This window comes from Staurois parvus, unplaced genomic scaffold (assembly GCF_062004578.1).
Source record: "Staurois parvus isolate SC_StPar_1 unplaced genomic scaffold, SC_StPar_1.0 ptg001058l, whole genome shotgun sequence".
In the NCBI taxonomy this organism is placed as follows: Eukaryota; Metazoa; Chordata; class Amphibia; order Anura; family Ranidae; genus Staurois; species Staurois parvus.
In genome coordinates, this window is record NW_028318854.1 from 385,317 (window position 1) to 398,472 (window position 13,156).

A 13,156-nucleotide genomic window follows, 5' to 3' on the forward strand; every position below is an offset into this window, starting at 1 on the left:
TGGGTAGTGTAGTGTTGTGTTTATAACTATACAATTAGAAGATATAAATGTAAGTTAGGAGATTATAATGTGGTTATAAGTATAAAAATTCATTCTTAATTTTCTACAGATCAAGAAGATGACAATAAAGGAAATGATTATGGCTATTGCCTCCTTCCTGTGGACCTTCTTAATTGGAACACTTCACTTCATCTACAGTGTCTGCAAAGGCATCTTCTTCTTGATATGGCACACATTGTTTGGAGGTAGCCTGGTAGAAGGAGCTCAAAAGTTAACTGTGACTGAACTCTTGGCTAGTATGCCAGATCCCACACAAGATGAAGTTCACGGAGATGGTCTTCCTGCGGCAGAGAGCGACGAATTACCTGATGCTGGTGATGTGACGGACTTCACTGACGCAGGCAAAGAAGAAGTGCAAGAAGAAGGGGCAGAAATATTTGGACTGGAGCTAAAGAAAGATGGTGGACATTATAGACTCAGTGCTCCAGATGCTCCTGGAGGCCTGGGTGATATGGGGGAGACCACTCCTGTGGAACCACCAACTCCAGAGGGATCACCCATCTTGAAGAGGAAATTTGGAGTAAGTAATGTATGATTTTAAGATTGATATTTACCTTCTATGTAAGCAACAAGTATACACTATATTGCCAAAAGTATTGGGACGCCTGCATTTTTGAGGTCAGGCAAAAAGGCCTGGCTCGCAGTCTCCGCTGTAATTCATCCCAAAGGTGTTCTATCAGGTTGAGGTCAGGACTCTGTGCAGTCCAGTCAAGTTCTTCCACCACAAATTCATGCATCCATGTCTATATGGATCTTGCTTTATGCACTGGTGTGCAGTCATGTTGGAACAGGAAGGGGCCATCCCCAAACTGTTCCCACAAAGTTGGGAACATGAAATTGTCCAAAATGTCTTGGTATGCTGACACCTTAAGAGTTCTCTTCACTGGAACTAAGGGGCCAAGCCCAACCCCTGAAAAACAACCCTACACCATAATCCCCCCTCCACCAAACATTACACTTGGCACAATGCAGTCAGGCAAGTACCGTTCTCCTGGCAACCGCCAAACCCATACACGTCCATCGTATTGCCAGATAGAGAAGCGTGATTTGTCACTCCAGGGAACATGTCTCCACTACTTTAGAGTCCAGTGGTGGCGTGCTTTATGCCACTGCATCGTACACTTTTCATTGCACTTGGTGATGTAAGGCTTGGATGCAGCTGCTTGACCATGGAAACCCATTTCATGAAGCTCTCTACGCACTGTTGTAGTAATCTGAAGGCCACTCGAAGTTTGGAGGTTTTCAGCTATTGACTCTACAGACAGTTGGCGACTTCTGCGTACTGTGCACTTTAGCATGCGCTGACCCCACTCTGTCACTTTGCATGGCCTACCACTTCATGGCTAAGTTGCTACTGTTCCCAGTTTCTGCCACTCTGTTATAATGCCACTAACAGTTGACCGTGGAATATTTAGTAGCAGGGAAATTTCACGGATGGGCTTATTGCACAGGTGGCAACCTATCACGGTACCACGCTTGAACTCACTGAGCTCCTGAGAGCAACCCATTCTTTCACAAATGTTTGTAGAAGCAGTCTGCATGCCTAGGTGCTTGATTTTCTACACATGAGGCCATGGAGGTGATTGGAACACCTGAATCCATTGATTTGGAGGAGTGTCCCAATACTTTTGGCAATATAGTGTATTGATATAAGATAATATGAATTAGAAATAGGTAATTTGTGTAGTGATAAAAAGTTGGAAATGCTTGTTTTTTCCTTTAGGATGATGAAATCCCAGAACATTTGGATGGTTCTGAGCAGCCACAACCAGCAACAGAAGAAGAGCCAGCACCAGAGCCAGAACCAGAACCAGAACCAGAGAAAGCAGAGTGAGTAAGAATTTATAAGCCATGGATCACAATAACCTCTACCTTTTACTAGGTCCTTCAGTACTGGATTGGGGACTTGTACTGTTCATGTGAATAGACCTATCCATGTGCATCAATGTTCCAGTGATAAAGGAATGCTCCAGTGACAGGAATAATAAGAATGAATGACCAAATAAAAATTGACTCAATTTTTTTTAATAACTACTAGTGGAAATGTGCATGTGGGTGGGGAAATCACAGTAAGTGAACATTACAAATGCTCTACAGCATTCAATCAAGAAAACTAGACAACTAATACTTTTAGATTTTTTTGTATTTGGTGTAGGCACACACTAGGGGCATCAACTGCTTAGGGCAAGTGTGGACTTCTTGGGTGTTACTGTACCTTTAAAACAAAACCTGCACTGGCAGAAAGACAGTGGCTGTCTTTTGTGACCTCCTTCACATCCACATCCATCGGATTGCCAGACAGAGAAGCATGATTCGTCACTCCAGAGAACACGTCTCCACTGCTCTAGAGTCCATTGATGGTGTGCTTTACACCACTGCATCCGACGCCTTGCATTGCACTTGGTGATGTAAGGCTTTGGATGCAGCTGCTTGACCATGGAAATCTATTCCATGAAACTCTTCCAGCACTGTTGTGCTAATATGAAGGCCACATGAAGTTTGGAGGTCTTTAGCTATTGACTCTGCAGACAGTTGGCGATTTCTGCGCAATGTGCGTTTCAGCGTGCGCTAACCCCCTCTGTCATTTTGCATGGCCTACCACTTCATGGCTGAGTTTCTGTTGTTCTCAGTTGCTTCCACCTTGTTATCATATCACTAACAGTTGACCGTGGAATATTTAGTAGCAAGGAAATTTCATGGATGGACTTATTGCACAAGTGGCAACCTATCACGGTACCACGCTTGAATTCACTGAGCTACTGAGAGCAACCCATTCTTTCACAAATGTTTGTAGAAGCAGTCTGCATGCCTAGGTACTTGATTTTATATACCTGTGGCCATGGTTCCAATCATGTTCCATGATTGGAACACCTGAATCCAATGATTTAGAGGGTGTCCCAATAGTATTGGCAATATAGTGTATTTAGTGTTCGTCATTCTCACCTCTGGTGTAAGACAAAAACAGTTTTATCATTTTGTGGCTGTACAGGTGATTGGGTAAATAGATTTAGAACCTAAGCACCACATTGTGATATTAAAGTCCAAATGCAGGTTTATTCCAATGTTAAAAAGCCAGTGCGTTTCAGGGGCTAAGCCTTGCCCTATCCATCAAGGCTTATGAAAGAGGGATAAATGTAAGTGGCCTTGAATGTGTTTTTTTGTAGTATCTGTAACTTCAATTGGCACATAACTCATGAGCAGCAGGTTAGAGCGTTGGTTTTCCAGCATTAGAATAAACTTTTATCTGAACTTGATTAATAATATCAGTGTGTGGCAGTTTGAATCTACATATTCCTGCCATAGGACAAGGTAACTTCCAGGCCTTTGTTGAAGCTGCCAGCCTATTGTCCCAACACTATACACATATACAATCTTAACCCCATCGGTTGGTATTACAAAAAAAAATATTTTTTTCAGGGATTCATTACCAAACCTTTCACCTAACTAAAAAGATGATTGGGTTTTCAGAGGAAGGGCATAAAAATAAAGTTCATGAACTAGGAATGGTTCTGACAACATTCTCTGTTTTAGAAAGGAAGCCAAAATTATTCAAACAGAAATTATAATAATCAAAACAACCTCAAGATGAACAGAAAAAGTCAAAAGATATAGCTATATAACCGACAAAATGGTGATGTGGAAACTGCATTAACTCTTAAAAATTTGAAGTAAATTTAAACAAGTAGATGTTCTTGTACAGATAGATATAGGAATGATATGATTTCTCAATACAAATTGGAAATGGCTTAAAATATGAACTGTTCTCGTAAAAAATATATTTATTTCTTCTATCAGTAACTGCATAGTATTCATTTTGCAGCTAATTACAAATTTTATATTTTACTCAAACTTAATATATAATGCAACCCATCTGAACAAAGAAAAAAAGTTCTCTTGACATTGTCCACTATTATTTCCAGTTTGGAGAATGGGGAAAAGGGTGAAACTGCTGTGGAAGAGGAAGCAGCTCCTGCTCCTGAGGAACCTGAAGAACCACCAGTTGAGGCCCCCAAGAAAAAGACTGCTCAAAAGGAGAAGAAAGTAGAAGCTGGAGAGGGAGGTTTTGAATTCTGGAATGAGCTGGAAATCCAGAAGACAAAATTCATGGTCAGTGTTTAAAATGTCCAATAACTTATCCTTCATCTTACATCACTGGCATTTGTCTTTCTGTTGATATTGTCAAGAATATTTATATTTCTATTACAGTAACCATTTATATGTGTTTCTGTGCAGAACTATCTCTCAAGGAATTTCTATAATCTGCGTTTCTTGGCACTATTCTTGGCCTTTGCTATCAACTTTATTTTGCTATTCTACAAGGTGAGTTCTTCTAGAGGTTACATCGTTAGTCTGTCTGAAAAAAGATAAAAGTCCATTCAGTTCAACCATAGAAAAAAAAAAAGTTGATCCAGAGGAAGGCAAAAAAAACCCAGCAAAGCATGCTCCAATTTGCTCCTGCAGGGAAAAAAAATCCTTCCTGATCCCCCGAGAGGCAATGGGATATTCCCTGGATCAACTTTACCTATAAATGTTAGTATCCGGTTATATTCTGTGTATCTAGGAAAGAATCCAGGACTTTTTTAAAGAAATCCACTGAGCTGGCCAGAACCAACTCTTGAGGGAGTCTATTCCACATTTTCACAGCTCTCACTGTGAAGAAACCTTTCCGAGTTTGGAGATTACATGTCTTTTCCTACAGACGTAAAGAGTGCCCGCTTGTCCTCTGTGATGACCTCAGAGTGTAATATTTCTCTGATATGATTTGGTAAATGAAGAGTTCTTACCCAGAAGTGAAAGGTTTAACACAACAACCAAAATTTATTGGTGAATAGGATGGAGGTCTAAACTAACACAAACAATCTATCTAGTTACATAAAAGAAACATTATTAAGAGAGCTCGAACATATTACAAACTACAAACAGTGAAACAGAAAAGACATAAGACAATCATTTAGATATAAGTGCAAGGGATATATTCCATAATTACCATGGAACTGGATGTAAAAGTTCCATTCCCTTCCTCTGGTGTTCCAAACAGAACCTCTCTCTCTCGTGTCCATGGTTATAGGCCTCTCTTCCATTAATTTCCATAGAGTATCTCTGGTTGGTTGGCCAGTCTATTCCCTTTCATAATTGGCTAACTTCAAATCCGCTGTATTCAGTATACACCAACCCCCTTTAAGGCAAATCTTGGCATACCCTTTATGGAATTTAACCTCCCTAGCCGTCTGATTATGTCCATATTTCTGTGCTGAAAGCGGTACATTTTTTTGCATTGAAATATGTATTTTTTATTGTAGGCCTGTAATTTTTAGGAATAACTGAAATCTGTCTGAACAAGAGTCTAGTAAACATTCCGGGTAGGATAAAACTTGAAACACAAAATCATAAATTATAATTTAATAAATAATCATAAAAATAATAATATAATAATAAATGTAATTTAATAATATAATCAAACCAAAAACACTGAAATTTGAAATATAGCGCCAAGTTCGCACATCGCTGAGCAAAGTCGCAAAATCGTTTTCAGTGTCTGATGACGAATTTCCCCACAAATCATCACTCAATTCTGCAAGTGGTTCTGATTTACTATCGCTGTTCTCTAGCTGGTCTAAAACCACTTTTGACCAAAAGGGACGCTTTTTGGACGCCATGGATATTTCTCAGTTTCCAGGCAGAAAGAACAGTCAAAATGCAGGCAGGGCACAGGACAAAGCAGTAGGGACAAAATGTATGTAAAATGGTTTGATACAGTAATGTTTTACTATGTCAAATTCATTTCTAAGAAAATGACAGTTTCAAAAATTTTTTAAATTTGCCGCCGTTCCGGCCCCCATATATCCCGACGCTCGCAGGGACCGGAACACGGAAGCCGGATGCCGGCATCGGCTGGAGGAGATGGCCGGGGACACGTCAGGGGAGCATCGCGGGAGCGAAGGACAAGGTAAACGCTGCAGGGATCCCAGAGCAACGCCGCATGGTAAGCCCGAGTGTAGCTCGAGGTTACCGCTTTTGGTACTGAAACTTTACCCCGAGCTACACTCGGGAATACCGCCAGGGAGGTTAAGCAAGCCACTTCATGACCTTTTGCTGGGAAACTAAGTATTCATGAATGGCTGGCCACCTTCATTGCATATCTAAATGAGGTATCCTTTGAAGTGCATATTTGTGAAGCCAACAGGTTTTTGTCCCATTGTTAGATAAACTAACTCTGGCACCGAACTGTCTGAATGAGGATTCTCAGCCAAGATGTCTGTTATACAGTAAAGAAGGTGTAATTATTAGAATATTCCCTTTGGCAACTAAGGGAACTATAGAAGAGGAATTTATGGGAAGACATTTTACATCCGCACTGATAAAGCTCTAACTGAAATATATATTTTTAATACAATATTATTTACAGTGTTTAATGAAGATTTCACATAAACTCATTATCTAAGTGAATAGCTCTACTCCGGGTTCACTATGCGAACCACTGATGTATTTATACATGTTGATCATATCCCCCTTAATCTCCTCTTCTCAAGAGAGAATAAATTCAGTTTCTCTAATCTTTCCTCATAGCTGATCTCCTCCATGCCTCGTTTCAGTTTAGTTGCCTTTCTCTGTACTTTCTACAAAACTGTACTAAAATAACTGTAAAAGTAATTGCAAACTTACAAACAAATATATTTCATTTTTGTGAACAAACCCAGATTTAAAATTTAGCTCCACCTTTAATTTTACTTATATTTAAATATGTGACTACCCAAAAAGTGTGTGAATCACACCAGTCTGTATTTTCGACACAGTCTCTCTTTTAAAATGAGTTCCACAAAATGTGTCCACTACAAAATAGGTATGTTTTCATCACAAGAGTTGCAGTCTTGCAACTTAATATTCCAAAGGCTCACAACCCTAAAAAAACACTCCTTTTCTGTCCGCAAACATATGATGCATGATGACATGTTCCGGTTAGGCACGCCCACCACGTTTTGTCATTAGACTTCATCAGGGAACAAGCTCCCAATTTAAGGTGGCGTTGTTGGGTTCAGGGTTTATTTATAAGATGAATTTGGTTTTTAATCCATGATAGTTATTTGAATGCTGTTTGTTAGTGTGTCATAATACTGACCATGGACTGCTTTACAATGTGCCACCATTGTTAAATGGATCTTTTTGGAAGCCATATATGAGATAAAGGACGAGTCCACCCAAAATATCAATTTCAGGGTTTTTTGTAGCTTCTGAAAAATGTAATCATAGTTTCTTATATCTCGTGGGAGTCTCCATCCTTAACAACCTTGGACTACAAGAAAATGGTAACAAAATTAGATATGTTGCCCTTATAAACCAATCAAGTGGTATCTTTTATTTTCTGGCAAAACGCAACCACAATGCTTTTGTTTCTTTTTTTCTGCAATTTATTTTATAATTCCCCTACATAGTTACATAGTTAGTCCGGCTGAAAAAAGACAAAAGTCCATCCAGTTCAACTATATAAAAAAAAAAAAATTATAATCCTACACCCACAGTTGATCCAGAGGAAGGCAAACAAAAACCCAGCAAAGCACGATCCAATTTGCACCTGCTGGGAAAAAAAAAAATTCCTTCCTGATTCCCCGAGAGGCAATCGGATATTCCCTGGATCAACTTTACCTATAAATGTTAGTATCCAGTTATATTCTGTGTATCTAGGAAAGAATCCAGGCCTTTTTTAAAGCAATCCACTGAGCTGACCAGAACCAACTCTTGAGGGAGTCTATTCCACATTTTCACAGCTCTCACTGTGAAGAAACCTTTCCATGTTTGGAGATTAAATCTCTTTTCCTCCAAACGTAAAGAGTTCCCCCTTGTCCTCTGTGTTGACCTCAAGGTGAATAGCTCTACACCGAGTTCACTATATGAACTACTGATGTATTTGTGCATGTTGATCATATCCCCCCTTAATCTCTTTCATTTCTATAAATCTGATAAAATGATTTATTTTTAAGTTTTGCCAGCAATTTTAGAAAATAGATGGCCAATCAAATGGATTTTGTAAGCCTCACATTATATTAGGTTTCTGCTTTTATTTCTTTTTTTACGTAAAAAATGGTATTTAATAAAGTGAAAACCATGAGGCTGACCTGTCTTATAAATCATCAGGCAGCATTCACAGCATAATGTGCCAAAAGTGACAACCGGTATTTAGTACAATGCAATACTTTATCAAGTTCTTTCTTCTTTCTACAAAAAGCATGGATTGAGATATATCAATATTAACAAAGTAGTGTGTTCAGCCTGTGTTCTAAATGCTGCCAATATTGAAATGACATGAAAAGTTCTGTGATCTCCTTAGGTGTCTGATTCTCCCAAAGGCGAGGAAGATTTTGAGGGATCAGGGATGGAGGAGGAACTATCCATTCTGGATGAAGGAAGTGGTGCTGGTGGAGATGAAGAAGATGAAGACGATGGCATAGTGTATTTTTTCCTGGAGGAAAGCACGGGATACATGCAGCCGACACTGTCCTTCCTTTCCATTGTCCACACGCTCATTTCCTTCCTGTGTATCATTGGCTACAACTGTCTGAAGGTGAGGCCGATGATTACAAAGATCAATACTGGCTGGTTCCATGTCTGTACTACATTGTTAGCCTTTTTCATTTGTCTACTGTGTAAAACTGAACGCTGAGACATTGATCCTGGTAATATTACTTGTACTACTTAAAAAATATAATCTCAAGAGGCAGGTCATTAATTTGGACTGTACTATCAAGAAGATAAAAGAATTGATTGCAACAGTTCCATGGATTCATGTTACATTTGCAGCCGATTCAAACCTGGGGTACATTGACAGCTGATTCAAACCTACTGCTGCAACGCAGCACAAAATAAACACGTTATTGTACTGTGATGGTGTGACTGTGACCATAGAGTAATTATACAATACAATTTAGCTACATTTCCTATTAATGGGATTGTTGTTTCAAATTTACAGGATAATAATATGGAATGACTAGTTTCTTATGTTTAGGTCTTCTCTGTTCACTAGGTGCCTCTGGTTATCTTTAAACGGGAGAAGGAGTTGGCACGTAAGCTGGAGTTTGATGGCTTCTATATTACAGAACAGCCAGAGGATGATGACATTAAAGGACAATGGGATCGTCTGGTCTTGAACACACCGTGAGTGTAACCAATAAGTAGAATAGAAAATGAGTTACAATACCTGGGTGTTTTGTTTTTTAGAGTCATGTAGAAAAATTGTCTCCGAGAGAATGTTTTGCCAAGTAACAGCCAACCAGCTCCAAAACTACAGTGTAAAGTGGTAGGCAATGAATAGCCAATGGTGTGAACAGGCTTTTCTGGATAGATATTCTTTAAAGCAGAGCTCAAAAATAGTAATTTCAGTATCTATATTCCTAAACAGATGTGCACTTTTCCCTCCCTAAAATCATGGCAATGGTACCCATCTTATGGGTGCCTAGGGGGAAAAATGGTTAGTTGTCCATCTCTCCTCCCCTGGGCAAGTGACTGGACATTAAGGGAATAGCATATGGGATGAGGTTATCTCTTTTTCCCTCCTCTCTTGTAAGCATGTCCATAGTGTTAGATTGAACAACAGAATAGAATGTACAGTACTTAACTCTTGAGCACTGAAATAGGTGGCTACATCAAAGAGACAAGACTTTTCTATGATGTATGAACTTCTTCTCCATACTCCCTTTTCCTTCCTGCCGCCCAAATTTGTATTCTAAAAAACTTTTAGGCTAATACACAGATAATGTAGCTACTGTATATAGCATAACATACTGGGTTGTAAAATCACCTCGAAACCAAAATCTTTTTCTCTGAAACAGAATATAAGGTGAGTCAACAAAGAAAAAATGTACAGTAAATGCATGCATGTAGTGCATGTAAGCGACCCCTGGCTGCCAGTCGTGGCCTTGCTATGCAGCCAGAGCCTTGCAGTAAAGTGAGACACACAAAAGTTAAAGAAGTGCTTGTTGCAATCTATAAGCACTGCTCTCCCTGTGTTGGTGGGTCATTCACCATGATCCTTCAAGTGGTCTTCAGAGTCCATTGTGGGACCACAAGTGCAGTCAGACCAAAACATAGTATTATGTGAGGTCACAGTACTGGAGGTGAGCAGAGATCTGCTGGTGTAAGGATGCATGTTTGTGTTTGAAGCACTTGGTGATCATAGAAGGAAAAGAGTTTCACTGAGAAGAAAACACATATAATTATTTTTTTGGATTTTTTTTTGGGACATTTTCTTTTGGACTTTTATTTTGTTTTTTTAAAGTATATAATTATTATAAATATATTATTATTTTTTGTATTTTTATTACATTTGATTTTAGGTAGAGTTTCCACTTGTTGCGCTGCATTGGTTCACTTAATTTATGCAGCAGTTTTATCCTCTCTTCAAAACCCTATGTGCTACACACAGACTTATACCCTGAACTGCTCCTCCTCTGCCTTCTGGCTAACATAGTGAGAGGGCTGGACTACGAGCACCACATACACCCAGAGGGGAGCATAATTACCCCCTATAGGCATCTAGAGATCCACATACCTTAAGCCAGGCATTCTCAACCAGGGTTCCATGGAACCCTAGGTTTCCTCCAGATGTTGCTTAGGATTCTTTGAACTGTGACTGATTGACCTTCCATCTGATAGTGCCTGCAAAGTTCCGGGGCCAACGCCACTTGGCAGAGCCAGCAGCATGACAGCAATATAACTCCCACTGGAAGGGGAGAATTCTTCCCCACTGACCACCAATGTACAGGGCATTTTCCTAATGACCCCCCCATAAATTTATTTTAGTAGAAGTTCCCTGAGAACTGGAAGTTATTTTAAGGATTCTTCTGAAGAAATAAGGGTGAAAAAGCATGCCTTATGCTCTCTTCAGAGACCGGAGCTTTGTGAGGCTAGAGCTTTTTTTTGCTGAAAATAGCCAGACTTTACACGCAATGAAAACGAGTGATAGGCACTACTCAGAAAGGAAGAACTTGTTTAAAAGGCAGATTCACTGTATGAAATGGGAATGATGAACGTAGTAGTGGGATGTACGGATTTATGAACTGACTCATTTTTTGTATTTTGTATGTTTTTTTGTAGCTCATTTCCAAATAACTACTGGGACAAATTTGTGAAAAGAAAGGTAAAGTTATGCTGCTATACAAACAATAGCAAGGTTCTGGCCTTTGCTTATAGCTTCAATGATTATATGCTCTCCTTCCTTCCCCTCCTTACAGGTGTTGGATAAATATGGAGACATTTACGGTCGGGAGAGGATTGCAGAACTGCTGGGAATGGATCTGGCCAGCTTAGAAATCAGCTCCCAAAATGGAAAGAAACCAGAGCCCGATAATTCTATGCTGAGCTGGTGTGTTTACCTGAGAATCTATAGCTACAGTATATCCAGTCACTTCCTTCCATGCTTTATTTCAGCATAACTGATCATCCCTTCTTACTAATACCCCCTCCCCCCCTCCCGCCATTTGCAAGATTCTCTTCTTAATTGTACTGCCCTTTTCTAGCACCATTTTTCTTTAAGTAAACCTGTCATGAGAGAAGTATGGTAGTGGTCATTGCTTATCTTCTTCTGCAAGATTCTAGCAGGCTGGCTGTCATGCTAACCATTTTGGCCTCAAGGCTTTATAGGTTTTTGACTATGTACAAAGTATGCATTTCAGGCATTCTAACTTTCACTTACTGAATGTTTGTTCCAGGTTAGTCTAAAATGTCAGATAAAGTGTCTTTAGGAAATTATCAATGGCACTATCCTTAGAGATGCTCTTTAAAGAGACACTATCATCAGACCATTCAATTCATCAACAATCTTCCCTTTACACGCTACATGAATTTAGTTTCCATGCACACTAGTGTTTTTAAACTACAGTAAGTCCCCGACTTACGAACATTCGAGTTGCTAACTTTCACAGATACGAACGGACCTCGCATTATGAACATTCATAGATATCAGCAAATCGCGGACGTAGCTCACGTGTCTACCGGACAATGTCACAGCTGCATATTGTCACAGTTGTGCTGCTGTGTGCTTACTGTACTCTACAGTGCGACAGTGTACCCAGCCCAGGATGTCCGTAAGCAAGAGGAAAAGCAGTGGTGATGTGGAGGGGACTGCTAGGAAGCGCAAAGCAATAACCATGGAAACAAAAGTGAAAATAATTGAGAAATTGGACCAAAGCGAAAAGACAGTAGACATCGCTCGTTCTTATAACATGATTCGTACAACCATTGGCACAATTCTAAAGAATAAGGACAAAATCATGGAACATGTGAAATCTGCTGTGCCTATGAAATCAACAATAATATCCAACAAGTGTGGTAAAGTGATAGAGGAGATTGAGAAACTTCTCAGTGTGTGGATGCAGGATCAGCATCTGCATTGAGTCCCACTCAGCTTCATGCTTATTCGGGAAAAAGCTAAAAGCCTGTTTGAAGACTTTAAGAAAAAATGGAGTGAACAGTGTGCATCTTCTCCTGCCATGGATGGTTTAACAGATTCAAGGCTAGAGTCTTCACAACGTAAAAGTAAGTGGTGAGGTTACGAGTGCAGACACCATAGCTGCCCAAGAATTTCCAGCAACACTTAGAGAAATTATTGATGAAGGTGCCTATTTACCCCAACAGGTTTATAACATCGATGAGACAGGACTGTACTGGAAGAGGATGCCAGAACAAAGTTACATCAGTAAAGAGGAAAAGGTGATGCCAGGCTTGAAAACCGCAAAGGACAGACCTTTGTTTGGTGGCAATGCTTCTGGTGATATGAAACTAAAGCCCTTTCTTAGTTTACCATTCAGAAAACCCAAGAGCCCTCAAAAACATAGCCAAGGGCTCTCTACCTGTTGTGTGGAAGAGTAACTCCAAAGCCTGGGTTACACAGGCCATTTTCCAGGACTTGTCTTTCCACCACTTTATCCCAGAGATAGAGAAATATTTTTTGGAGAAAGATATCCCATTCAACATTCTTTTGCTGCTTTACAATGCACCAGGTCACCCCCAATTCATAGATGACATTCATCCCAACATCAACGTAGTGCATCTGCCAACGAATACTACGGCGCTCCTCCAAACTATGGACCAAGGAGTTATTGCGACT

The 13,156-nt window shown here is 39.8% G+C and overlaps 1 protein-coding gene across 4 annotated transcripts in view; it reads left to right on the forward strand.

Moving 5' to 3' along the window:
- Positions 1-13,156, forward strand: part of RYR1 (ryanodine receptor 1) — a 255,817-nt gene that overhangs the window by 233,260 nt on the left and 9,401 nt on the right. For all 4 annotated transcript variants that reach the window (XM_089658190.1, XM_089658192.1, XM_089658191.1 and 1 more), the window contains 8 exons: positions 110-580; positions 1,784-1,890; positions 3,981-4,167; positions 4,294-4,380; positions 8,384-8,617; positions 9,077-9,207; positions 11,146-11,188; positions 11,283-11,413. In XM_089658190.1, the coding sequence (XP_089514316.1) occupies positions 110-580; positions 1,784-1,890; positions 3,981-4,167; positions 4,294-4,380; positions 8,384-8,617; positions 9,077-9,207; positions 11,146-11,188; positions 11,283-11,413 (1,391 nt within the window). The remainder of the gene's footprint in view (positions 1-109; positions 581-1,783; positions 1,891-3,980; positions 4,168-4,293; positions 4,381-8,383; positions 8,618-9,076; positions 9,208-11,145; positions 11,189-11,282; positions 11,414-13,156) is intronic.